Genomic DNA, 27,566 nt, shown 5'->3' with positions numbered 1-27,566 from the left:
AACCCAAGAGGCCGTGAGGCAGGACAGGTGTGGCAGGTGGGGGGGGGGTGAGGGGTGCCCCGGCTACATGCCCAGGGATGTGTTTGTGGAGCAGGATCTTCTTGAGGACCTGCTGCGTCCCAGGGCTGACGTGTGAAGAACAATGAGGCTGTGATAGGAGTCCCCTGGAGGCCCCAGCAGGGACCCTAAGACAGGACTAGCGATTTCTGCCCAAGGGGAGGAGCCAGGTAGAGGCAAGTCTGCGTTCTCCAGAGGACAAGGTTGCTCCCTCCATCAGTGAAACATTTCCTGGGGCGCTGGCTGTGTGCTGCCCAGTGTGCTGGGTGGAGGTGGGACTGCACAAGAAGTATTGTTAGTCTAGTGGGGAAACAAGACTGGCAGGCCCCAGGAGTGGTGGCTGCAGGTGTAGTGTGCACACTTTGACGAGAGTGGCTTGTAGAAGTGATCAGTGAGTGGCCAGGGAAGGCTTCTTGGAGGAGGTGTGACTTGAACTGGACATTGAGGCGTGGGTGGAAGTCACTCAGCGGGACAGCCCTTTAGATGGGAGCAGGAGGGGATGGAGCAAGTGAGGGTGTGATAATGAGAGGCAGCAGAGAGCAGCTTGAATGGATGGAGGGAATACGTAAGGAAAAAGTGGAAGATCAGGCCCAAAAATTATTGTAGAGGGCCTGGATCGCTGGGGCAAGGACTTGAATATTGTCTGAGGGATCCTGAGCCTCACGTTGCGGAGGCCCAAGGTAGGGGGATGGCATGCCCCCCGACTCCTTGGGCTGACGGATGGGGGAAGGGCCTGTCTGAAGTCACCTGAGCCACCCCAGCCTCCCACCAGGTGTTGGCACTCCTGAACAAAATTCTCTGCCCAGCATGTCCCCCAGTTTGGCTTCTTGGTGGGGGAGGGGTCACATGCCGACATCGGTTCAGTAGAGTCTGCTCTCCCGTCCCCAGGAGCGCAGCCTTGCTGCTGTTCCCATGGCAGCTGCAATTTGTGCAGTACGGAGCTGGAGGAGCAGCCCCGACCATCACCGGGGCTCCCCCAGGTGGGGCCAGGGGCACAGGGGGCTGCTCCCTGCAGTGGAGAGTGGGGCAGTGGCCAGGAAGCCTGGAGGGCCCAGGGCTCCCTCTGTCCTTGGAAGGAGAAAGAGCCGTGCTGACCGGAGCAGGAGCTGCGCACAGCAAGATTCCCCATCTCCTCACCTCCCTCCTTCTGAGCTGGGCGCCCCTCTGTGTCCTCTGTCTCATTAAAGATAGAGGACCCCAGGGAGGGTAGGGGCAGGGGTCACCAGCTGCTAGGGCCTCTTGCCCCGCAATGGACTGGGGATCATGGGCTGGGGATCGTTTGCAGAGAGAAGGCAGCCTGGACCACCAGCCTGCCTGCAGTGGCAGCAGGGCGAGCCAGGCGGTGGATGAGTGCCGGGACCATGGCCTCGAGGGCTGTTGGCAGCCTGTCCCTAAGAAGAGGCTCATCCTGTTGACGGATATTAGAAGCTAATTGAGAGAGCCGGGAATAGCTCGGGAGTGCATGTGCTCCGGGCCCTGGTTCTGTTAGGTTGCTTTGTCATTGAAAATGTATGATGGGCAAGATGCAAAGTCCACTGGGGTGAGCGCTGGAGTTGGAGGCAGGGAGGCTGGGTTCGAATCCCAGCCCTGCTGCTTCGAAGCTGAGACCTGGAGCAAATTGGTTATTGTCTCCACAGCTGCAAAATCCCAGTGCCTGTCTCACGGGATTATTATGGGGCTCAGATGATGTAAGGGATGTGAAAGGGCCTGGCACACAGTAGGCTTGCTTCCAAAGGTAGAGGGCAGATGTGATCTGCTCTGCCAGAAGGGTCTATAGAGTTTCAAGAATCAAGGCGCTAAGTACTGGTTTCCTTGCCCACTCTCCTCTGGAGAACCTTCCTCTGAGCCTGGCCTCGTCCTGGGCCAGCCTTTTCCGTGCACAGGCCTCCTGCCCCCACCTGCATGGGTTCAGGGCATTTCTTTTTTTTTTTTTTTTTTTTTTTCAGGGCATTTCTTTGCACCAGGGAGGAAGGCAAATAACAGAGAGCATCTGGCTTCTCCGCGTCCACCAGAGGTAGTGCCTCCCTGTGCCCGCCCCCAGGGCACTTGCACAGCATCCTCTCCACAAACCCTCACTGCACCTTTGCCTGAGTGCAGGCAGCTCATGGCCTGTGCCTGCTCCCTCCCCAGCCCCTGCTTCCAACCCAAGGACCTCCTGGGATAGGCTGGCCCTCCCCCTGTGTGTGGTTCCTGGTCCAAGCTGGACCTTATTCGGCACGTAGAGTGGGGTCTTTCCCCCTCGCCCCACCTCTGCCATTCCTTTAGAGGGCTCCTGCAGAAAGAGACTGTGCTGGGTTCTTCCAAGAACCCTAAGACATTGGCCAGCAGAGGGGGAAGGTGGGGTGTGGGGAGGGGCTGGGGCTCCACTGAGGAGCGTGTTGTCACTAAACTGGGGTGGGCTTTGTGGCTTGGCAGACCAGGTGATCCCTGCAGGGAGATATTTTTCCTGGGAATTTGGCTCCATTCAAATGGTGACCAATCCTAAGCAGCTTGGTGGCTGCAGCACAGCGCCTGGGCTGCCATGGGTTGTTTGCAGGCCCTGGTGGGCTTGGGCGCAGGCTGGGAGAAGGCCTGTGAGCCTCACTTTGATATGGGTACAGGGCTCTGCAGAGCGACCCCAGCCTTGTCCCCAGCCCACCCTTGGACCATGGTGGGAGCTCAGGCTGTTCCTCTGGAGAAGAATGCCCAGTGCATAAGCCCCTGCTCACTTCTTTTCTCTTCACACCCCTCCCCCTCTCTCAGGAGTGTGGGAATGGGGTTGATTCCTTCTCTCAGAAAGAGAAACCGAGGCCCAGAAGGGCTGGGCAGCTCGCTCCCAGGCACTGGACCCAGGGGTCTCAGCTTCCAGCCTGCCCCTCGAGCTCGCTGCCAGATGCAGGGGGACCCCTTGGCGCCTCCAGCGAAAGGCCAGCTAGAGGGCAGGACTGCGGGTGGCTCCAGTCCCACACATGTGTTCCCCGTGAAGGAGAAGGTGAGGGGGTGGGCGGAGGGAGTGGGGCCGGAGCCCTGCTTTTGGCTGCAGCTGGTTCCCAGGCTCCTGAATTGGGCTTGGACGGGGGAGGAGAATTCTGAGAGGTCCGATGAGGCAGCGGAGCACAGCCATGGGTCTTGGCAGGCAAGCCGCCCAACCTGCCTGCCAGACGCTCCAGGAAGGTTCTTCCGAGGCCAGAAGGTCTGCAGGTTCCAGAACTGGGACCCAGCCCGGTGGGGGAAAGGGCTTCCTCGAGGAAGTGCCGGCAGGAGCAGCAACCGCCACAAGGCCCAGACTGGCAGGGACTGGCAGGTGGCCCTGAGTCTTGGAGGTGGAGAAACACCGGCCTGGCCCGTGGCCTGTGACTCCCCAGTCTCCTGTCAGTCCTGTCTCATTCATTCCACAGCGCAGAGGACACTGTCCTGTGGTCTGTGAGGAGCACGGTTCCAGCACGTCCGTCCAGAGGGGCCTCCTGGTGTCCAGCTTTAGTGTCCTTGTTGTCATTTATAATTTATTTTGGAAAAAGCATGGACTTCAGAGTCAGACTTGGACTCAGATTCCTGCTATACCACTTATAGGAGCTGTGTGACCTTAGGAAGTTCACTGGCCTCTCTGAGGCCAACATCTATAAAATTGGGGTAACTATACTCTGGCTCAGGGCTGTCATGTGACAGGGCAGAATCTATGCCTGTCATCAGCCATGCTCAGCACAGAGGAAACGCTGAGTAAATACCGTCTCCTCCCCTCCTGCCCCAGAGAACACTGTCTGTTTTTTGATAACTCTTCAGCAAACCTTGCTGAGTTTCACTGTTGGATTTCTCTGTCTTCTTAATTAGAAGTCTTCTTTAAAGCTAACCTTGCTCCTTCTTGCTTCAGTTTGTGCCCGCGCTCTGGGGGAGGGCTGTGGCCTTTGTCCCAGCCTCGTCCTTTCCGTGGGTAGTGGGACCATGCTGGAGGTGGGGAGACGTGTTGGTGGCAGATGGGCTGAGCCTGAGGGTCCCCAGGGTTGGGCAGTGGAGGGTCAAGGGGATCGGTGACACAGAAAGCTTTTCCAGAAATGGGAATCCTCCAGGGAGGCAGCCAGGCGGGGTGGACGACAGCTCTTTGATGCAGGAACAGATGCTCTGCAGGCAGAGCCGGGGCTGGGGAAGAGGTGTGGTGAGGGCCTTCTTAGGGAGGGGTTCCCCCGCTTCTGAGGCAGCGCTGCACGGGCCCATACCCTCCCCCACATTCTCCCTGGGCGTCCTCCTCAAAGCCCCACCTCCTCCTCCCCAACTCCCAGCTTGACTCTGAGATCAGCAGACGACGTGTCATCAGTTTCTCCTTCTGTTAACCTATCTGTGAGGCTCGTGCCAGCTCTGATTTTTGATGAGAATTCCCGTCCACCCTCCTCCAGGCTTGCAGTGGGGGCTTTCTCTACTGGCCATGCACAGGCTGGCCAGACCGTGTCCAGCAGCTGGGTCACCCTCCACATCTGCCTGTCTCCCACCACACCCCACCCCCACCTAGATCCACAGCCTCTGCCTTGTATTGCTCTGGAGCAATGTGTGGAGCACCCACCGTGCGTGGGTGTCGTGTAGGCGGCAGAGTGAGTAGGACATGACTCTGCCCTCCCGGAGGTCACAGTACAGTGTGGGGGTTATGTGCCATTATCCCATTTCACAGGTGGCAGTGCTGAGCCCAGAGATTACCTCCACTAGTCGGGATGGCACTGGCTCCCTGCCCCGCCATCCGGTGCCCAGAGCCAGCCCTGCCTCTCCTGTGGCTTGGCCTTGGCTCGGGCTGCACCAGCCAGAACCCAGGGCTCGCTCTGCTGCCTGCCGTCAGACTCCCTACTTCCCTTCCTTTGGTTTCAGATCAGTGGCTGCCTCTTCCAGGAGCCCTTCCCCGATTGCCCCAGCCCACCCCTGCTTCAGTATTTTCTAGTCTGTCCCCAACAGAAGCTCGCCTCTGGGTGCCGATGATGCCTGCCCACAGGTGCGTGTGCCAGCCTCTCAGCGGCAGCCTCCCAGAGGGCAAGCCACCTGCACGGAAGGCTAAGCTGGAAGCCAGAGGCTTCTGGGGACAATTGGTGCTTCAAAGGCAGTGGTAGTCTCTCCATCAGACTTGTCCCCTCGCTGAAGGGCAGTCACTTCCAGGGGAGTCAGGAGTGACACAGGTCTAGAGGAGGAGATGGTGAAGGCCTAGGTTGGAGAGCTCAGGAGGGGTCTGCAGCCGGGAGAGCTGACACCTGGACCTCTGGTGCCAGCAGAGGCAAGGCGGGGCAGGTCCACCCCATCAGAACATGGCGTCTTGAGAGGCAGTGCCTCTTGTCTCTCGGCCACTGGTGGTCCTGGAAAAGGAAGTCATGTCAGGGACTTAGGGGCGGGCCTGGCACGGGGGCCTGGACAGGGACTGAGAGTGGGCACTGTGCATGCAGCTGACAGAAGCTGTAGCCAAAGCCCACCCTCACCTTTGCTACTGGTTCTGTCCTGCCACGAACTCGAATTACGTGCTCTGGAAGTCTCTGCCTGACCAACTCGGGGCCTCAGTGTCAGGGCCCCGTGAACCTCAAGATGGACCCCATCTGTAAAATGAGATTACTGGACTTGAAGTGAATCAAAGGCAATGCCTTAGAGAAAAACCCGGTGTATTAGTACAGACCAAGCCCACTGGGTCTAACAGCGATGTCAATAGGACCTTCCGAGGTGGCGGAATGTTCTCTGTCTGTGCAATGGTGGTTACTAGCCAGTGAGATGATGCGGCTATTGAGCACTTGAAATGTGGCTAGTGCAATTGAGGAACTGAATTTTTAATTTTATTTAATTTTAATTAATTTAAATATAAAAGCTGCTCAACATCATTCGTCATTAGGAAAATGCAAATTAAACCTAGTGCTTCACACCCATTAGGATGGCTGTAGTAAAAAACCAGACAGTAACAAGTGCTGCAGAGGATGTGGAGAAATCAGAGCCTCATGCAATGCTGGGCATGTGAAATAGTGCAACCACTTTGGAAAACAGTCTGAAAGTCCTTCAAAATGTTAAACAGAGTTACCATATGACCCAACATTGCACTACTAGGCATATATCCAAGAGAAATAAAACGTATGTCTGTATAAAAACTTGTATGTGAATGTTCATAGCAGCATTATTGATAAAATAGGCAAAAAGTGGAAACGACCCAAATGCCCATCAAATGATGAATGGGTGTATAAAATGTGGTCTATCCACACAGTGGAAAATTATTCAGCCAGGCCGGCCCCGTGGCTTAGCGGTTAAGTGCGCGCGCTCCACTGCTGGCGGCCCGGGTTCGGATCCCGGGCGCGCACCGACGCACCGCGTCTCTGGCCATGCTGAGGCTGCGTCCCACATACAGCAACTAGAAGGTTGTGCAGCTATGACATACAACTATCTACTGGGGCTTTGGGGGGAAAAAATAAATAAATAAAATCTTTAAAAAAAAAAAAAGAAAGAAAAGAAAATTATTCAGCCATGAAAAGGAAGTCCTGACACATGCGACGACAGGAATGAACCTTGAAAACATTGTGCTAAGTGAAGGGAGCCTGTCACAAAAGGCCACATATTTAGGATTACATTTATATGAGATGCCCAGAATAGGCAAATCTATAGAGATGGAAAATAGATTGGCTGTGGCAAGGGGAGACTGGGAAGTGACTGCCAATGGGTGTGGGGTTTCTTTTGGGGTGATGAAAATATTCTGGAATTAGATGGTGGCGATGGTTGTACAACTTTGCAAATGTACTAAAAACCATTGCATTGTACACTTTAAAGGGTGAATGTTGTGCTTTGTGAATTAGATCTCTCTATGTATCCATTTGTGGCTAGTTGCTACAATATTGGACTACACAGCTCTAGGGTGAGGTATCGGGTTCCAGTTCTGGCTTTGCCATTTACTACTGTATGTGCCTCCGGCAGCTTCCTTCACCTCGCTGGGCTTCAGTTTGCTCACCTGTAAAATAGGATGATACTGGCCTGCCTCCGAGGGTTGGCATGAAGATGAAATGGGCTTACTTACGGAAAGCCTTAGAAGAGGACCAGCACGCTGCACTACAGAAGGGTTAGCCACACTGATAGCAGTTGCCTCACACCCAGAAACCCCCGGGGACAACGGATTGTCCTGCACACCTGGGTACCACTCCCCCTCTAGGCCTCTCTCCCTGCCCTCTGCCACAGCTGGTTCTCTGCTGCGTAAACTGTTGCCATAACAACCACTCCAGCTCCCAGCAGCAGCGCCTTCCGTGGAGCAGGCGTCACATGAAGGGTCTGGCAGCATCGCTAATGAAACGTTTCCAGGAAACCCTGAGGTCCACCGGGCAGGAGAGGCGGCCTGTCAGGGAATGGGCTGAGTCCCCGGCTGAGGCAGGCAGGCCATTTTCTGCAGAGGACTGCCCTCCCAACTGAGCCCAGAGTCATAGTCTTTAAATGAGAGAAGACTGACTATGTTCCATAGTCTGATCCTAGAGCGTAACCGTCAGAGGGAAATGGGACAAGAGGGGTAGGGAAGACAAGATTAGCAAACCCTTCCGCCCTCTCCTGGTCCCGCAGCCCTCAGCACTGACTGTCCTGGATGGAGCAAGTCCTTCCCTGGGCAACATCGGGTGCTGGATGTTAAGAAGTGACCATGGAGGTATTGCTATCACTTACCCCTGGAGCCTTAATCTTCACTCTCCGAATCCCCTTCCAAGGCTGCACCTGCTCACAGGCTGAGCTGAGCCCTAAGAGCTGGGCTGACCCCGGCTCACTTCCTCCCACTCTCCCCCCAGCCAGGTGCAGGCTGGGCATGGCCGGGGAGTGAGGGGGTGACTCTCTTCCCTCCTCGTCAGGCAAGCTTCTTGCCTCAGGAACATCTTAGAGGAACAGAAGTGAGACCTCCAGAGCATGGATTTGAACCCCGATCTGCTCCCCACAGACAGCTCTTCATCTGCTGGGCGTTGGAGCAGAAAGGCCAGTGGAGTTCTCTTTGAAAGTTGGGCCTTGCATCTGAGCTTGCCAAGTGAAGCCCACAGGTTCCCTCCCTTGTGCCTGGGGCTGGTTGGCTCTCCCCTGGACTAGATCAGGCTCTCCAGAGTGCAGACTCTTGCCTGTTCTTCCAGGATGAGAGTCCAACGTGGACACCGAGGCCTGGGTTGGGGGAGGATGGCTGTCCTGGGAGTGCAGAGCCCAGGAGGAAGGGAGTTGTGCTCAACAGAATGCAGAGGGAAAAGGACCCTTTGGGCGGCCGCTCCCAAATATGAGCAGGGCCGATGCCTCTCAGCACCACGGCCGCAGCAAGGCCAGGCTGGCTGAGGGCCAGCAGCGCCTCCTGGTGGCCCTTCTCAGCAGCAAGCCCCAGAGACCCTGGCAGGGCTGGACTGGGCTGCATCCTCTGAGGAGCAGGACAAAGGTGACTCCTCTCTTCCAAGTCTGGAGATGGAGGGGTGGGCTTTCATGGAGAACAGACAGGGTGTAGACTTGAAGGCGGCCGGGCATCAGAAAGTCAAGCCCCAGGTTTGTGACGGTCATTCTATTCTGGGGGTGCAACAGGATGTCAGGATTTCTCAAAATGGGACCTTCTGTATCACAGCACCCACACTGGGGGCTTGCAGCAATGCAGACCCCTGGGCCCTGTCTCCAGCCTGCTGAGTCATCGTCTCTGGGGGTGACCCTGGCACCTGTGTTTTTAATGCACTCTGGGAGAAAAGATGCTTGTACGGGCTTCAGCCAACCACAAAGCTATAGGACCCGACTGTCAAGGTTGGTAGGCTCTTGGGTATCTTCTCCCCCAACTCCCTTATTTTACACACAGGGAAACTGAGGCCCAGAGAGGGGAAGGAATTTACCTGAGGCCCCACAGCTGATTAGTATGTGCCTCTGGAAAACTAAGCTAGACCTCTCCACCCACCCCAAGCTGCCTTCCTTCCACACGCCCCCTGCCTCACTCTTCCTCCCAGCCCAGTGCCTGCTGGAGACACAGTCCTGAGAGCCTCTGATCCAAGCCTCCTCACCCAGTCAGAATCAAACCTGTAGGTCATCTGGAGAGGCACCTGCCTGGCGACTCTGGGCCAGGGTGACCGTATGTGCCCCTCTCTCTGGCCCCAGATTTGCTTCTACCTCCTGGTTTTTCTTTCCTTGCCTCTCACACCCATGCAGCCAGTACATTATTCCTTTAGTCCTGGCTCTTTCTCAGTATTCTGCCCCATGTGGCAAATAGTAGGGGCACCACTGAGCGCTCAGCTCCAGTTGGGTCCACTCGCTAGATGAGAGGGTTCGGGACTCTTCGGGGCAAGGATGGAAGTCCCAGGGAGCTCCTCTGGGAGCAGGCGTGCTGAGTGGCTGGAAGCCTGCTATTCGTCACGCTGCAGGTTCTGTGACAGCCGCCTCTGACAATATTGTGACTTGTGGGGGATGAGCGAAACGATAGAATTAGCAGCAGAATAAATAGTCCCCCGCCTGCATACTCCATGGAAGTGGGGTGTTTCCTGCCTGGGGGCCCATCCAGCGTTCTTTCTAGGGCCTCTGGGGTCGTCAGATGGTGAGGAGAGGATGGGGGGGGAGGAATCTGTTCTGCCTGAGGGCCAGGGATATGTGTGTGCCGGGTCATCTGTCTCTGAGCCACACCGCAGGATGGAGCCTTCGAACGCTCAGGGGAGGAGTGAATCCAGCGCAAGGTCGCCTCGTGCCGGAACCCCAGAACGCAGCAGTGGGACCCCTGAGCAGTGGGCAGGGACCTGAACGGTATCAGAAGACCAAGGGTGCGCGGTGGTGGGCCTGCACCGCCCTCTGTGGCTGGGCTTGGACGGATTGTCCTTGGGCGGACGAGAGGGATAAAAGTGATTCAGATTCCCAAAGACATTGGACTCAGCGTCAACACAAAATGAGCATCCACAAATGCTGGTCGTGATGTGGTGGAGCAGACTCCGAGAATCTTTGGTGGGGGTTGTGCTAAATATTATCAGGAGGAGGGTGCCCACCGGCCAGGGCTGGAAATCATTTTGTTAGGAGATATTTGTGCTGTAATGGCTTTTATTATAAAGGTATTTGGCCTGTGTGCACTACGAGCCCAAACCGTGACAAATTTTAGAGTTTAGAGAAGACGTGGACCCTACCCTTGGGATCTAAGCGAGTCGGGAGAGGGTTTTTTTTTCTTCTTGTAGGGAGTTGTTGGGAGAGTGTGAGCATGCGTGTGCGTGTGTGTGTGTGTGTGTGTGTGGTGCTTAAGTGTTCCTTTCCCAGGTCATTTCGTCTAGCCTGGATTTCTAAGTGGATCTGTTCCCAGACCGTCCTGCACGGTAATTTACATTGCAATCACTCTTTAGGTGGTGCATCTCGGTGCGTATCAACCTGACCCACGACGTGGACGATGAGACAGAGGGCTCTGGTGCAAAGATCCCTGGGCCAGGAGACCCCTGCCCCGCTGTTCACAGCCTGTGACACTGGCCTGAGCGAGATGTTGTGTTTCCCTGTCTGTAGGATGAGGGCAAATGACTCTGTCGAGTTCTGAAATGCAGTATCTGGAAAGCGCTCCTCCTCTCGACTCTTCCCTTCCTCCTCTTGGCTCCCACCCAGTCCAGAAATCAGACGTAGACCCCGTCCTCTATGGCCTCTGCCCTCGGCTACACCTCTTGTGTGGGTGCTGAAACGCTGGTGGAAGTAATTAAGATTTCAGCAGGCACTTATTGCAGTTTACTTAATTGTCAGCTAATCATTAAAACTATTCAGAACTTGGGGAAGTTTGACTGCCGGGTGATGGTTCCCTCGAGCCCTGCTCCTTCTTGCATGCCCCCAGATCTGTTGGGGGTAAAGCGGTCCATTGGAGGCTCCCATGCATTACTACAGCAGATTTTAGACTATGGCCAGAGAAGGCCCCTGAGGCCCAGCATTTCCCAGAGCTGAGACTGCCTGCAAGGGACCGGGGTTGAAGATGTGATGTCAGCACGGAGGGAGTCAGGCCTGATGACTCAGTGACAGGGGTTTGTCACCACCTCATCACCCCTACCTCCAAGTATGAGGGCCTCCGCCAACCAGAGCGGGGTCCCTCTCTGCTCTGTGTGGTCCACCTGAGCTGCGCCCTGTGGGGCAGCACCACCCTCCTGCAGATGAGAGAGCCTGCTGCAGCCCTGGCCTGGGTGTGTGCCCATCGCCCACCCGCCCCTTTGTGCCTTCTGACAAGTAAGAGCTATCTTTGATACAGCACCTATTGTGTGCAGGCCCCATACTAAGCTCCTTATGTGAATTAGCTCTTTCATCCTCACAAGGACCTTACCCGGCAGGTACTGTTATTCTCTCTGTTTTACAGAGGGGAAAACTGCGTTGAGGGGAGGTGCCTCGTTCAAGGTCAAGCAGGCTGGGAGAGGGCGGTGCTGGGGTCTGAACTCAGGTCTTTCTGACTCTAAGAACTGTGTTCTTGACACCGCACCATGCTCTCAGTTCTTGCTCAGTGACTCAGTCTCGGTTAGCAAGTTCATAGTCTTGCCCTCCTCGGGAAGCCTGTTTTCCCGGTTCTGACTCCAGAGCAGAAAGAAGGACCCTGTTTACCACCATCTTTCCAGTGCACCACCCCTTCTCAAGGTTAAATTTCTCCTGTGCACCGCTTTAGTCCTTTTGCTTCCTCACCTACAATGGAAGACACGTCCACGTGAATCTCCAGGCCTGTGTCTGCAGAATTGCAGAACTGCGTGTGTACAATTCTGATGTGAGGATTTCCACAAACTACGGGCTGGACCATGAGTAGATGTGTATGTCTGGAGGCCCGGGTGTGTATTATGAGGCACTGTATTGTCTTGGAAAGAACAGGGGCTTTGGTTCAATGGAAAGTGCCCAGCGCGTGGAAAATGTTCGGTAGCCGGGCATTATTTGCGTTTGCCTGTGTGGGCACCCGTGTGTCATGTTTATTTGATTGCCAGTCCTTCGTCCAAAGACTCGTGACAAAGACAGTGTGCTCTCTGTGGTCTTGCATAAGAGGCAACAGTGTGTAGAAAGGAACACCTCCCTACCCTGCAGTGCCCCAGTGCATGCTGGGAGGATGCTGTTGTTTGTGGCGACTGTGAGTTACCATGGTGATGGCTGCACTGGAGGAGACTGTTGCTCTCTTCTGAGCCTGAGGAGCACACACATCCTCCCTGGTTGCTCCATTTGCAGGGAAAGGCTTGGGGCAGCGGCCAGGAATATCCGTGTCAGCCTAGAACTGCCAGGAGCCCTACCTGGCCCCCCTCCAGCCCTGCTTCGTGCACACACACACACACACACGCATGCACACACACCCCAATCTGGCAGCTGGACCCTGTGCTGTAGGAGCTGAGACAGCAAGCACACTCAGGCACTCAGAAGAAGGCTGTGAGGTGTGTCCCAACCAGGGCATCCAAAGAAGGAGCGAGGTGTATTCTGCTGGCCAGCGGGGGCCTCGGGGAGAGCTGAGTCAGCTGGAGAGCCTCCTCATCTGCACGCAGGTGCCACCTAGGCTGGGAGTGTCCTGAGCTCATCCCACTCTGAGGAACGCAGGGGGAAGGAGCAGAACTACCAGGGCCCTCCATCTCTGCTGGTCTATGCTGTTTTGTCCCCAGGGCCCACCACCCCACACCCAAGCATTTGACAACGACACATGGAGGCAGTCTCCACAGCATCCTGACTTAGCCAGTAAAACAAATCCTTGAGCTTTCGGTTCTCATCACCACATGGTAGTGTGATACCTTCTCTGATCCCTTTACCCCATCTCTGCTCTGTCCCACGGGAGACAGTGAGGAAGGAGTGAAGGTCAGGAGAGGGCAAGGGGGTGGGGTTAATTCTTTTGCAAATGCAACTTATTCATATTTTTGAGCTAAAAATGTAAAGATTTGCCTTGGGATCAGGATGTGCAAGTCAAATTGCCCCCCACCCCAGGCAGAGTGTCCGGAGCCCCTTCGTGTGCCGGTCAGTCCTCCCACCCTGGGGAGTGCTGCACCCCCAGGAATGTGTCCGTGCCCACAAGTGTGGAGCACAGCCAGACTCCTCAGGAGCCCCTGAGACCCACTCTGACCCACCAAACCCTTCCCGGCTGAGCCTTCCAGAGCAGGGTGGCATGCCTAAGATGACCACCAGGGGACACTGCTGGGTGTGCATGGAGGAAGCTTTCGAGTGTCGCCTCTGCAGGACCATCCAGGCCTCGGAGGGGAGAGCAGATCCTGGTCGCCCCAGCAAGTCAGCTCTGTCCCAAACTCCTCCTCCGCACGCCCCAGACCTACCCCAGCAGGAGGCTGCCTGGAGCCAGATGTTCTCCCATTATCATCTCTCTGCGACCTCCTGCTGGTCACCCCTCCCGGGACCTCAGCCCCTCTCTTCTTCCAAGGACTCTTGTGGCTCTAGTTTTTGGCAAGTCTAGGAGACTTTGGGGTGTCCCACCCCACTCCACTGACGTGGAAATGAGGTGGGGGCTAGTGTGGGTGCCTTTGAGGGAAGAGTTGTGGGGAAAGAGCACACTGTGATCAGCGCAATGAGAAGTAGCAAAGTGTCTCTTTCTGTCACCATTGGAACGTTGAGACCTAGGTTCCCACAGCCCCCTGTCTGCCCCAGAGCCTGGAGCATTAGGGCACAGCGACCCTCTGGAGGCTGGCCACAGGGTGAGTTAAATATTCTTCCCTTTAAAAAAAAAAGACATCTTCCTAATAGGACATGTATCCATCCATTCTTTTTTTAAGGTATTTTTGTATTTTTCTATGGTGGTAGCATCCATGCATTCCTGAAATGCTCAGTGAGCACCCACTGTGTGCCCTCACTGTGCTTGATGCTCGTGGTACAGGTGCCCTGGGACATCAGAAGAAATACGAGTTTCTTCTGGACTCACCTCTGCCCTGTGCTACAGGCCAGGAGGGTGACCTTGGGCATTGACTTCACCTCCTTGAGTCTGTTTTCTCATCTGTGACGTGGGGACAGTAGTGCATGTCTCCCATAAACATTGTAGGGATTCGCCTCGCTGATGCATGCAGAGGGCCAGGCCGGCACCTGCAGACGTCTCGGAGGAACCCTTCACCTTCCTCTTGGGGACGGCACAACCCTTGGAGAGCGTGCCTTTTCCCTCATCTGTGCCAGACCCATAGAAAGCATTGCCCTGGCCCAGAAACCCACATCTTGGCACCCTGTTCTTGGTCCCCATGTAGGCATTTTAGAACCAAACTGTAAAAACACATACATGCACTTTCTGATCCTGTCTGTATTCCATGCCAAGCCATCAGTCAGAGCCATGGGCGGCTCACAAGGTGGCACTTGCCAGGGTAAACAGGCATTGGCAACCACAGAAGTGACGCCAGGCTGGGGATGGAGCTCAGGCCCCTGGCACAGAGGTCTGCCATTTGTCCTTTCTCCTTGCCACCAGCATGGAGGCCTGGATACGTGGTGCTGACCACAAGAGAGCCCGTCACCTCCTCCGTCACCACCAGCAGCCCTCTACAGGCTCCCGGGGAGGGGAAGGAGAGGTGGCCTGGTCTGGGTGTGGAGTCCACTCTCAGAAAAGGTGCCTGAAGGCTCCCTGCTGGCCCTGCCAGCCTCCCTGGGCTGACAAGACAGTCAGGGCAGCGCCTGCCAGCCGGCCTGAGTGTAATCTTGGGGAACAAACGCCTCTTGAAGGGGTTCAGAAATGTTCCCTTTGGCGGCTAAAAGCACCTTCTGCTCCTGCTGAGTCTGCGGGTGGGGGAGGGAGCGAGTGGGCACTCTGGCCTTCGGGAGAGGGTCGCAGAGGGTCTGAGGATGGAGGGAAGGGACGTAACCAGAGGGCCCAGGATCTTGGGTTTTCTCATTGCTTTGCCACCTTCTTCTGTTGGTCCCTGACTGTCTCAGAGAGGGACTTTCTGGAAGGCTTTGGGGGTTTGACCCCATTCAGCGACTTTGGGGGCGGGGCCAGGTCCTCTTACTCTTGGTGTCCTCAGGACCTACCATGGTTCCTGGCATGAGTGTGTGTTTAATAGAGATTTCCTGGGTGGGTTGATGGAAGGAAGGAGAAGATCTTTGAGTTCATGCTCGGGTACCCTCAGTCTTCTGGGTGGTGTTCCACCCTGGAAAGGAGATGGGAGAAATGTGTTTGCTATTGTAGATTCTCCCCTGTCCAGGCTAATATCCCACCTGAAAACCAAGGCTGGATGAAATGACCCTGACTGTTCAGGATTCTGAGAGTGGGCCCACACCCACACATCCTCGTCACTCGTCTCACCTCCTGTCTGGGGTCTGAATTGCCCAGAGCTCAGTCTATGCTCCAGAAGATGACTTCTTGTCCTCCCCACCTCCCCACCAGCCCCTCACTTTAGGGGGCTCTTTCTGAACTATCTTCCCTGGACCCCAGGGAGCAATTCCGATGTTCCCTATCAGTGCCTGGGGCTCAGGGCGTGTGATATGCTCACACCATCTCCCTAGAGCCCGCTGTTAGCGTCTCTTCCTAACTCTGTGGTCAGTGACGTCATGTTGGTGCTTAAAAGCAGCCATGGTAGAAATACTGACACCGCAGAAATCGGCAAACACTACATGTGAGGGGGGGTCCCTGCCTCCAGGAGCCATGTTAAACATTTACCAGCACGTCACTGGAGAAGCAGTTTCAGGCGGATGCTCCGGCTGACCTCAATCACGGAAGCCTTGCCCAGGACCTCTGCTGTGAGAAGCAGGGCCTCCCAAAATGAAGGCAGGGGCAAAAGCAGTTACTCAGGGTGGGGGAGTCTGGGAGCAGTGCATAGACACAGGAGGCCCCATGTCTTCATCCATCTTCCAAGGCTGAGACCTCAGAGGCTCAAGGGCATGTGTCCAGGGCCTTTAGGTGGGCCTGCAAGCCAGTGACCAGCATGCCCCGGAGACCGGCCTCTCGGGATCTGGTGTCCCCACTTCCCCAACCCACCAGGCTCCCAGCAGTAAGTCCTATTTACTCACATGGCTCTTTCTTTTCTCCCTCCCAGACCCAGAGTCCCAGAGAAAGAGGACAGTGCAGAACGTCCTGGATCTTCGACAGAACCTGGAAGAGACCATGTCCAGCCTGCGAGGGTCCCAGGTGACACACAGGTAAGTGCGAGCTGCAGAGGGGTCCTGCCCGCTGCTGCCCTCTTCCCATCTCCCATTCTGGGGGGCAGGGTCCCAGGGTCTCCTGGGCACCTGGGCACCAGAGGTCAGCAGAGGGCCTGCTGCAGTTGCACAGACATTCGGAGCCCCACGGAGCCACCGCCACAGGGAGAGGAGCGACCAGCCATCTCAGCAAAGAGGCCTGGCTTCATCTGCTGTCTGCTTGAGCTCAAGCGTTTGATTTCATTTAAGTGAATAAGCTTGAAAACCACTGGAGTGCGGGCTGTGTGACTTCACTGCCCACGTTCCCTCTTGAGACGTAGTCTCCTCGTTTGTCACAGGGGTTATTCCATACTTCTCCTCCTGGTCTGAAGTTTCCCTTGATCCCGGACTCTAGGATCATGCCCTTCCCCTTCCGACACCCGGATCTTTTCACTCTGTCAGGCAAGTCCCTCCTGCCGCTTCAGCCAGTGGCGAAGGGAGGCTTGAGTGCACAGCAGGGCCCATGCAGTGTCACCTGGCTTCCATGCCATGTGGGCGCACCCCTCCGCCCACCCCTCCAGCTGTGCTGCATCCACCCCCCCCACCCCCACAGCACCCTGGAGTGCATCCTGGCCACAGCCTCTGCTGTGACTCAGAATTTCCCCCCGGCTCCCCAGATGAGCTCATGCTGTCAGCTCCAAGGGGGACAGGGGCTGGGCGACACTCGGGGGGTAGAGGGAGAGAGCAGACAGCCAGGATTGGGAAATCATGGGGGGCGTGGAGCAGGAAGGCAGCCTCTCCAGTTGGACTGGAGATGGGTTCCTCCCCATCTCCTGGGGTTGGAAAATGAGAGCAAAGTTGGGACATAGGGGCAATGGAGGGAGAAGGGGTTTTCTTAGCCCAGTGTGTGGCCGAGTGATATCCAGACTTAATTTATATACCTACAACGACAGAGAGCTCTTTACCTCTCAGTCATCTCGGTCCACTGTGGGACTGACATGACTGTGAAGTGAAACTAAATCAGGGTCGGTAGCTGTCACCCACTGGCTCTAGTTCTCCCAGGTGAGGCCGCCCTTCTCCTCCCTCCGCTGCCCTTCCTCCGGCCCATCCCGCCCTCCAGCTTGGACACTCAGCCCTGTGCTCCCAGGCATCTAAGATACTTTACGTGATAAATCAAAGCCCCTACTCTCTGGGGTTACCTCTGCTCAGGCCAGAGGACCCTGACTACTGAAAGGGATGTGACCAAGGAGGTCTGAGAGAAAAGTGAACAGTGAGGCTCCAGGAGGCCCTGGGACTCAGGCCCCTTACATGTCTCCAGCCTCCATCCCTCACAGCCCTGAGCAGGAACCCAAGTGGGACAGGTCTGGCTCTGCTTGGTTCACCGTTCTGGGGACCTAGTGAGTGAAATCTTGAATATCCTCCATCCCCCATCGGGGGAAGTTGTTGGAATAGGGCTCAGCACAAGTCACCACCAGCCCCAAGCCAAAGAAGGCAGAAAGTGCTGAGTTGCTGAGAAGGCCACACCCAGATGACTCAGCCACAGGGGAGGGCAGCAGCTCCAGCCTCCGGGTGCCACTGACTGTGAGCAGCCGGCCCCAGCCCCCAGGGTAGGCAGGACAGCTGGACCCCAGCAGGCCTGTTTGCCTTCTGCTTGGGGGCAGGGGGAAGAAGGAGGCTGAAAGCCTTTTGCATAAAGCTGGCTGGTTTTGGGGAGAGCCTCAGGCCTCTGGCTTCTGTCTCCCTTTACAGGAAAGGAACCAAGAGCCCTGAAGCTGGTTTTTCTGTTTACTGTGGACCCAGAGCCACTTCCTCTCTTAGCCTGTGGTTTATATTCTTCCTGTCCCGCACTTCAGACAGCCCAAACAGTGATTCCCTGAATTTTTATGGCTCTTTTACTTTTTAAAGTGTTTTCCATCAATCAGCCCTGGGAGTCGACAGGATATGTACAGATCCCTGTGTTAGAGAAGGAACAGGAGGCTGGGGAGAGGGTCTCTTGCCAGAGTCCCACAGAGTCACCCAGGCTGACTAGGGGGTAGGGGAGGCCTGTGTCCAGCAGACTTAGAACCTGTCCCGGCCACTGACCCTCAGAACAAACGTGGGCTCCATCTTTGAGGCTTATAGTCCAGTGTGTGCTTCCAGCAAGGTTATTTTCACCCTGGAACCGACAGGCTAATTCTAGATTCAATTCCTTTTTAGAAACTTTTATTCCTGTTCTGCTTCCTCTATTTCTACTGGCTTGTTTCCCCCACGAGGAGAGCGTCTGGGTCAGTGGGCCGGGGCTGGAGAGGAAATGAAACTCCCTCCCCTGCTCCAGGCCCACCACCGTCCCTACCCCAGTGTCCTCTGCAAAGAGAGGCAGGACCAGGGCTGGATGCAGGTCTGGGAGTCAGACACCACCCTGCTGAGCTAGAATCCTACCCTCCCCTACCCCACCGACTTAGAGATGTCCAGAGACGCATTTAGGGGATGAAAAACTGAAATAGAGCAGGAGGCACTTTGAGTGCAGAGAGCGGAACAGGAGGCGGGCCGGGAATGGGACTGAGGAACTGGGGTGCTTGGCACAGCCCACACTGCACTAATTTTGTTACCGTGGTGTAGACTAACTCAAAACCTAATCCTCTGGGAGCTCATCGTGGTCGTCGTCATCCTCTTCCCTCTCCTCTTCGTCTCGCTGTCATGGGCAGTCTGTTGTTAAGCACTCACTGTGCGAGGCCCTGAACTGAGTCTTATGGCGGGAACGTCCCTGCTCTTCAACTCAGCACGTTCATCTTGGGTTTCTCCTCTTTGCTTCATTCTTGAGCATCAACTGCATGCCAGGCCCTGTGCAGAGTGCTGAAGTGCAGTGGTGAGTGAGGCAGACAGAGTCAACAGGCCCACAGTCTGTCCTTCAGGGAAAATCCACTCTCTCTGGGGTCCCCAGTCCTTAGAAACAGAAATAGCACAGTGTGTGACGCAGTGCACACAGAACATAAAGGAGGGCCTGGAGGGGAGAAGCCGTGTGGAGACCAGGTCAGGAAGACCCCATGAGCATCAGAAAAAGCGGTCACTAACCGCCCTGCCCAGCCACATTCCCCACTCGCCCACAGCACTTCTTCAGGGACCGTCATGCCCAGCTTCAAGGGCTGTTTGGTTCGCTCTGGTTCCACTGATCAAAAATAAAAATAAAACCCTGTTTTCTCAGGGTTGGTAGAGACAATTTGGCAAGAGTTTCTTTCTTTTCAAGGAACTTTATAAAAACAAGAATAGAGGGCCGGCCCAGTGGTGTAGCGTAAGTTTGTGCACTCCGCTTCGGCATCCCAGGGTTCACACGTTCAGATCCTGGGCGCGGACCAACACACCGCTTATCGAGCCATGCTGTGGAGGCATCCCACATACAAAGTAGAGGAAGATGGGCATGGATGTTAGCCCAGGGCCAGTGTTCCTCGGCAAAAAGAGGAGGATTGGCAACAGATGTTAGCCCAGGGCTAATCTTCCTCACCAAAAAAACAAGAATAGAAAAATCAATGTCCAGCTCCCATCCTGACCCCCAGGGTGACTGAGAAATGGATGTGCTCACAGAAAGAAGACTCCTGCACTTTGTGTAACTCACATCCAGCCACAGATTGCCGAGGCTGTGCAGCTCTCGTGGCCGCCAGATCCTATTTCATTTACTTGACCCCGTCTGGTTTAGTTAGGCCAAGCTGCTGAGCCCTTAACTACAGCTGACTTGGGTGGGCATCACCACGAGGCTGGGTGGGATTATCCATTTCTCTCTGAAGCCAAATCCGAGCCGCCTCTCTAAGCAGATTCAACTGTACTTTCTCTGCAGCCACCTTGGCCCCCAAGGGAGGAAGGCACCTCCTCCCCAGCCCCTAGATGCCCCGAGGCTCCGGCCGTCCACTGCTAAGCTGGTCATCGCTTCCCTGGCCTGCCCAATGGGCCTGAGGCTTGAGGCCCTGGATGTCCTGCCCTCGCCCCTCGTCCATTGCCTGTGTTCTCTCCTCGGTCTAGTTCTGTCCTCTAGGGAGGTTCTGCTTCTTCCCCTGATGCCCTGGGCCTTTGGCTGGACTGGTCTAACTGGGAACCGGCCATACCTCCCAGGCTCTCAAGGCTTTTCTTACACGCTCAGAACCCCACTCCAGACTTTCCTATCTCCAGTTTGGGAATCGACCGGCCCTTAGCTCATTAGTTAAAAAGAGGTGATGGACACACTCTGAACAGAAGGAATGATCAAGGCCTTCTAAGCTCAGGGCACGAGTCTCCACGTCCCCAGGGGGCCTCACAGGCCCTCCCATCTATGAAGCAGCTTCTGGGGACCAGGCGCCATGTCAGGTCTTTACACATGTGATCCTTACAACTCCACGAAGCGCTGTCATGCTGTTATCCCATTTCACAGATGAGGAAACGGAGGCTTGGCAAGGCTGCTCCGTTTCTGCCTGCTCACTTACTAACGAATGGTAAAAAAGGATTCCAACCCAGGCCATATGGCAAACCTATGCCTTTAACAGTATGTTGGGGGCCAGCCCCATGGCTTAGCGGTTAAGTGCGCGCGCTCCTCTACTGGCCGCCTGGGTTCGGATCCCGGGCGCGCACCGACGCACCACTTCTCCAGCCATGCTGAGGCCGTGTCCCACATACAGCAACTAGAAGGATGTGCAACTATGACATACAACTATCTACTGGGGCTTTGGGGAAAAAAAAAAGGAGGAGGATTGGCAATAGATGTTAGCTCAGAGCCGGTCTTCCTCAGCAAAAAGAGGAGGATTAGCATGGATGTTAGCTCAGGGCTGATCTTCCTCCCAAAAAACAACAACAACAACAAAAAAACAGTATGTTGGATTGCTCCCCTAGAACGGACATCACTTCCTCTGATGACCTGAGATGACATGGAACAAGCTGACGTCCATAGTGAGAGGCCCCTGGAGGAGGGGGAGTTCGGCAGGTGGAGAGGGGGCCTTGCGGGGCGCGATCTGAGCGGACAGGGAGCACTCAGTAAACCGGTGCCCTCTGCTCTCTGCCCAGCTCCCTGGAGATGACCTGCTATGACAGCGATGACGCCAACCCTCGCAGCGTGTCCAGCCTCTCCAACCGCTCGTCCCCCCTGTCCTGGCGCTACGGCCAGTCCAGCCCACGGCTGCAGGCTGGGGATGCACCCTCGGTGGGTGGGAGCTGCCGCTCGGAGGGGCCGCCCACCTGGTACATGCACGGCGAGCGGACCCACTACTCGCACACCATGCCCATGCGCAGCCCCAGCAAGCTCAGCCACATCTCCCGCCTGGAGCTGGTCGAGTCCCTGGACTCGGACGAGGTGGACCTCAAGTCTGGCTACATGAGCGACAGCGACCTCCTGGGCAAGACGATGGCTGAGGACGATGACATCACCACCGGGTAGGGCAGGGCCCTGGAGGCTGGGGAGGGGGCTAGGGACACCGCGGAAAGCCCGTGGAATGGGGTTCCCTGGAAGTGGGGTGGGGCTCACATCAGGGGTTTGGGTTTGCTGTGCTGGGATGGGGCCATGCGGGGCCTTGGCACGTGGTGGTGACTGCGCCTGAAGTTTGATGGGGCGTGTTCTAAACTTGGGGTGTCGGTGGGGGCTACATGTGAGGAACCCACTGGTCGAGGAAGGCGCCCCCCCCCCGCCCCCGCCGGAGCCCTGTGGCCATCATTCTGAGGTATGTCCGGTCCTCCCCGGTCCTCTGCCCTCAAAAGGCCTGCAGGAAGGGCCTGGAAAATGGTGTTAGCCCAGCTCTCCTGCTAACTCTGTGTAGACCTTGGACACCTTAACCTGCTTCCCTATTTGTAAAGAGAGCGTGATGGTCCCATATCTGTCTGGGCAGCTGCTGAGAAGAAAGAATGAGAGCGTGAGGTGGGAGCCTCCAAGAGGGAAGCAGTGGTTCTCTCTCTGCTTCTGTCTCCAGGGTCCCCAGCCCCCTTGTCCCTCCCCTGTGGCCCTTAGTTTCTACCCCTCAGGTTTCTTCCTCCACGAACCTCTGCCCTTAATACAGCTTCCTGGTCCCCACCGTGGTCTATGCCACACAGGAACCCTCATCTTCTTCTCTTGTTCTGCCTCAGCTAACAGGGTTGGGCCTGTGGAATAGCGTGGAAGGGAAGTGAGGGGAGAGGATGGGAAGAAAGAAGTCGTAAGCCCTAAGACCAGAGAGCTGCAGGGGTTCTGGAAGGGTCTCTGGGGCATCTCTCAGCTGACCGCTACTCCACTCTTCCATCTTGGTCTGCTGGGACCCTCGGGGGACCACACAGGTAGACCACACAGACAGCAGCAGCACCCCATCCCCTACCCCCTCAGGGGCTACATTTCCCCAAGAAAACTCTCAAAGTTCAAGAGAACAGAAAGTAGCCCCTCCTCAGAAAGGACAGGGCGCAGAGTTCCAGGCCATCCACCATTCCCCACCCCGGGGGATAAACTTGGAGAAGTCTGCTCAGGGCCTGTCCAGCTGATGAGGCTGCTCTGGAGCAAAACAGCTGACGTGTGAATGGGGTTGTTTACTGCCTGTTCAATCCCAGGGGCCGGCCAACTTCACACTAGATCCGCCGGCCTGGAGCTGGGATGGGAGGGAAGCCGTCCAGCTCCTGCTGTGCTCAGGGCCTGTGCTGGGCAAGGACAGCCGTGGCGTCTGACGGGCTGCCTTGCATGGCCCCTGCCCCAGGAGGCTCCTTCTGAGGAAGTGTCATGTCCCTGCCCTCTGAGGGCTCCCAGCTGTGTAGGGCAGAGGGATGCACAGCCCCTGGGGGTGGGCAGAGTGCTCTGGAAGTTCCCATGTGTTGGAAAGACAGGGCCCCGGCCTCAGGGATTGCCCGACGGAGGTTGGCGAGAGCCCTCTGGGAGCCTCCCCACCCCTCCACCCCCCACCCTCCCCCGCCCACTGGCCAGGGCAGAAAATTCCCCAAATGCTGGAAGGCACCACACTCCTACCTGTGGAGGGGCCTGGTCTGAGCAGGCAGTGGGGATGCTGGCACTTAACTAGCTGTGTGAACTGGGCAGGTTAGTTAACCTCTGCAGGCTTTAGTTTATCTATCTGCTAAATGCAGATGATGGTGGAACCTACCCAGGGTGATGGTGAAGATTAAATGGACTGATTTAGGGAAAGTGTTCGGAATGATTCCCGGCTCACTGTAAATATTCAGTGTTAGCTATTGTTTTTATTGCTGTTATTACTGTTATTATTGTTATTGTCATTGTTAAAATACCATGGTGCGGGGCGGATGGGGGGATGGATTCCTGCCCTCTGAGGGTCCCAGACTTGCCCTCAGGGTGCAGTCTGACCAGAGCACAGAATCAGTGGTAGCAGCTGACCAGTCCTGCCAACATAGATTTTGGGGGTGTGGGGGTGTGGAATGCTGGGCAGGGGGAGCCAGGAAAGACGCCCTTTATCTACTCCCTGGCAACCTTTCTTTATGCTCCTCCCTCTGGGCAGTGTGTATGCTCCTGAGTCAGTAAAAAGAGCAGCGTTGGCCGAAGCTGGCCTGAATGAGGACGTGTCCCTTCTGTGCCCACCACCCTAAGCCCAGGGGAGCCTGGAGGTCGTGGGGGATGCAGAACAGAGTGCTGGCTGGGTGCTGTCCATAACATGGGCCTTCCTGTAAACTGCAGCGCTAGTTGCCAAGATAATTTCACACACGTCTTGTATGGTCAGTCTGCAGTTAGTAGCAACTCTCAACGCTTGGGTTGTAAGCTTTCTCCATTGTTAACTTCCCTGCCAGGACTGTAAACACACCTTACATGTGCCGAGAAAGTCAGAATTGAGGGGAATCCATTTATAATCCCAGAAATTTTGATGTAAACATTCACTCCTCAATTATGTGTTTTCGTGGTTGAGCGTTGTGTTTTTTCATTAGAAACGAGGCATCTTAGATTCCAGCAAATCCTGAAGAGAAGATGCAAACCTGAGACCCTATAGCTCAGCCTCTTCCTGGTCCTCCCATCCTGTGGGGTTTCCATCCAGGTTTTGTAATCTAGAAAATTATTTTTCCTGTTCATAAGATGGGTAGAGCTGTTCCCCGTAGAGGTGGGCCGCAATGCTTCCCTTCTCACCCCCGTGGTGACACCCCTGCGGTGACACCCCATACACCCCCATCAGCCACTGCCCATTGCCATTCGCTTTTTGTGTGTGTGTGTGTGAGGAAGATCAGCCCCGAGCTAACATCTGCCAGTCCTCCTCTTTTTGCTGGGGAAGACTGGCCCTGGGCTAACATCTGTGCCCATCTTCCTCCACTTTATATGGGATGCCGCCACAGCATGGCCTGACAAGCTGTGAATCGGTGCGCGCCTGGGATCCGAACCCGGACTGCCAGCAGCAGAGCGCTCTCGCTTAACCGCTACACCATAGGGCCGGCCCCTGCCATTCGCATTTCTGCCGACCAGGAGCTCCCAACATGGGGCCAGTGGGAGAGGTGACGCTGACTGATGGGCTTCCCTGTCCTCCACTGGGTGACATAATCAGCCACAAGCTATCAGTGAGCCATGAGACACGATGGTGACTCAGTGCTCTCAGTTATCTTGGGAGATCATCCCCCCGGGGGCTCTTCCCCAGCCGACATTCAGGCCAGGTCATCTCTCTCTGCTCCATCCAACACCAGGCCTTTCCTGGGTCACCAATCCGTGTGAGTTCAGGGGAGGTGAATTCCTCAAACATGAGGAAGGTGAACTGCTGTTGCTGCCAAAATAATCATATGCTTTTAAAAAATTATGTAGTTTTACAATTGTGTTAAATGTTTTTTATATATGGTTAGTATGTTAACCATTTTTAAGTGTACAGTTTGATGACATTAAGTATATTCACACTGTTGTGCAACCATCACCACCATCCATCTCCAGAACTTTTCTCATCTTCCCAAACTGAAACTCTGTCCCCTATTAAACAAAAATTCCCCATTTTCCCCTCCCCCAGCCCCCAGCATCACCGTACTACTTTCTGTTTCTATGAACTTATCTACTCAAGGGACCTCGTATATGTGGAATCATACAGTATTTGTCATTTTGTGACTGGCTTATTTTACTCAGTGTGATGTCATCAAGGTTTATCCGTGTGTAGCATGTGTCAGAATTTCCTTCCTTTTTAAGGCTGAATAATATTTTATTGTGTGGATAGACCACATTTTGTTTATCCATTCAGTTGTCAATGGGTTGTTTCCACCTTTGGCTGTTGTAAATAATCCTGCTATGAACACTGGTGTACAAATATCCTTTCAAGCCCTTGGTTTCAGTTCTTTTGGGCAAATACCTAGAAGTGGAATTACTGGGTCACATGGTAATTCTATTTTTAATATTTTGAGGAACCACCATACTGTTTTCCACAGGGGCTGCACCATTTTACATTCCCCCTGGCAATGCACCAGCATTCCAATTTCTCCACTTCCTCATCAACACTTATTATTTTCTGTTTGTTTTTTTAATAGTAGCCATCCTAATGGGTGTGAAGTGATATCTCATTGTGGTTTGATTTGCATTTCCCTAATGATTAGTGATGTTGAGCATCTCTTCATGTGCTTATTGGCCATTCGTATATCTTCTTTGGAGACATGTCTATTCAAATCCTTTGTCCATTTTTTAATTGGGTTGTTTTGTTGTTGTTGAGTTGTTGGCGTTCTTTATATATTCAGATATTAATCTCTTATCATACGTATGATTTGCAGATGTTTTCTCCTGTTCTGTAGGTTGCCTTTTCATTCTGTTGATAGTGTCCTTTGATGCACAAAAGTTTTTCATTTTGATGAAGACCAATTTATCTATTGTTTCTTTTGTTGCCTGTGCTTTTGGTGTCACATCCAAGAAATCATTGCCAAATCCACTGTCATAAACCTTTTCCCCTGTATTTTCTTCTGAGTTTTATAGCTGATGGGACTTTTTAAAAATACAGATTCCAAGTCTCATCCCAGACCTCCCAAGCAGATTCTCTGCTCCCCAGGAAGCCATATTTTTCTAAAGCTTCTCAGTGACTTTGGATCAGTCCATCTTCCCATGAAGTACAAGAATCTTCTTTATAGTGTCCCTGAGAGTTGGTCTTTCAGCCTTGACTCACGTAGGCACAGTGACAGGGAGCTTATTCCATTTCAGATAGAATAAAATTATCACAAAGCTTCTGAATATTCACCAGAAATCTGCCTCACTGTTACTTCTGCCTATTGATTTGAATTTTGTCGTCTGGGAAAAATAGAATTAAGTGTAAATCTTCATTCAAATATTTCAACATGTTCTTAATGATGGCTCAGAGATTCTCTTCTTTAGATCAAAAAAAAAACAAAAAAAAAGTCCCCAGCTATTCCAGCACTTGCTTAAATGACCCAGTTTTCTGGCTCCTGATTATCCTGGTCACCCTCCTCTGGAAACTCTCAAGTTGTCAACGATCCTCTTAAAATCTGGCACCTGGATGGATCACTGCCTGACACTAGTCCCGCCAGGGTGACATCCAAACACAACATTGTGACAACTTTAAGCTGGCTGCTGACTGTCTGAGATGACAGCTCGGGACATTCCTACCTCTTGAAAAGAGAAAAGGAATTTGTTTTTCTAAAAATAGTGAGGTCTGGAATTTAATCTAAGTAAGAAGATAAGTTCGGCAGCCCTCTGTCCTTCCCAACCCGGGTGCCCAGGGCTGGCGCAGGAGGTGCAGAAGACAGACGCCCTGCAGGGGTGAATGCAGACGCCAGGCCTAGGGGCCACTGTGCCCAGAGGGGAAGGAGGTCAGGCGGCCTTCCCCATCCCCTCCTGCTTTGACTCGGATTTACTTCTCAGCGTCTCCATTTCTGTCTTTGTGAATGGTAGCCTGGGCAGGCGTGTCTGAGCTTTGCAGGTTAATGGGCAGGAATCCTGGGCCGAGCCAGCAGCAGTCCTGCCATGTCACACACCTCCAGGGGGCGCCATTCACTTGTACAGAGTGGTGTCGTGTCCAGCAACCTATGCCAGGGCCGCAGAACCTTACACAGAGCCAGCAGGCCCCATCTTGAGAAGGCTCTGTGGGTGTGTGTTGGGTGACAGTAGGATTTCTTGGTGACCGTCTGCTGTGCCCTATGTCTCTCCTTAGGTGGTTCCTGCTCCGAGTGTGAGGCTGGATGTCCCAGTCTTTTTGCTGCCTCCTCACCTGCCCCTCCCTTCCCCAGGCTGTCCTCTTGAACTGTGCTTGAGCGCTCGGGAACAGATGGGACTCGTTTCCTCCTTGGCTCTGAAGTGTCCTGACGTTGAAAAATGTCAAATAAAATAAACCGTAGGCCCTGCCTTCTCCCAGGCTGGCTCTCTGCTCCCAGAGGCCATGAGCCCAAGCCTTAAAGAGACACCTCCCAGCCTTGCTAAGCGGGCCTCAGCCTCCACAGCCACCCTCCTGCGAAGGAGCCTCATTCGCTGCTGTCCAGTTTGGCTGACGTCCTACTGGCTTACCCCAGAATGCCCAACCCAACCACCGTCAGCAGCAAGAATTCCCTTGCAGTGGGCACTGGATTTGTAGGGTTTGCAAAAAGAGAAGAGGAGCCTTCTGGATTTGAGTGGGTGGGGAGGAGGGTCTTCTTCTTCTGCCTTCGTCTTCTCTGTCTCCTGGCAGTTCTTGAGGCTTCCCACCTAGTAAGCAGCTGGACCGGGCCTG

General features: G+C 54.7%; 1 protein-coding gene across 8 annotated transcripts in view; it reads left to right on the top strand.

Annotated features, from left to right (window-relative positions):
- Positions 1-27,566, top strand: part of NAV1 (neuron navigator 1) — a 235,711-nt gene that overhangs the window by 127,573 nt on the left and 80,572 nt on the right. For all 8 annotated transcript variants that reach the window (XM_087424299.1, XM_087424298.1, XM_087424294.1 and 5 more), the window contains 2 exons: positions 15,915-16,017; positions 20,998-21,363. In XM_087424299.1, coding sequence (XP_087280425.1) covers positions 15,915-16,017; positions 20,998-21,363 — 469 coding nt within the window. The remainder of the gene's footprint in view (positions 1-15,914; positions 16,018-20,997; positions 21,364-27,566) is intronic.

This window comes from Ceratotherium simum, chromosome 36, assembly GCF_057802395.1.
Source record: "Ceratotherium simum simum isolate JZ-2026a chromosome 36, ASM5780239v1, whole genome shotgun sequence".
Lineage (NCBI taxonomy): Eukaryota > Metazoa > Chordata > Mammalia > Perissodactyla > Rhinocerotidae > Ceratotherium > Ceratotherium simum.
Note: the sequence above shows the minus strand (reverse complement) of the source record. Positions and strands in the feature narration are given on the sequence as shown.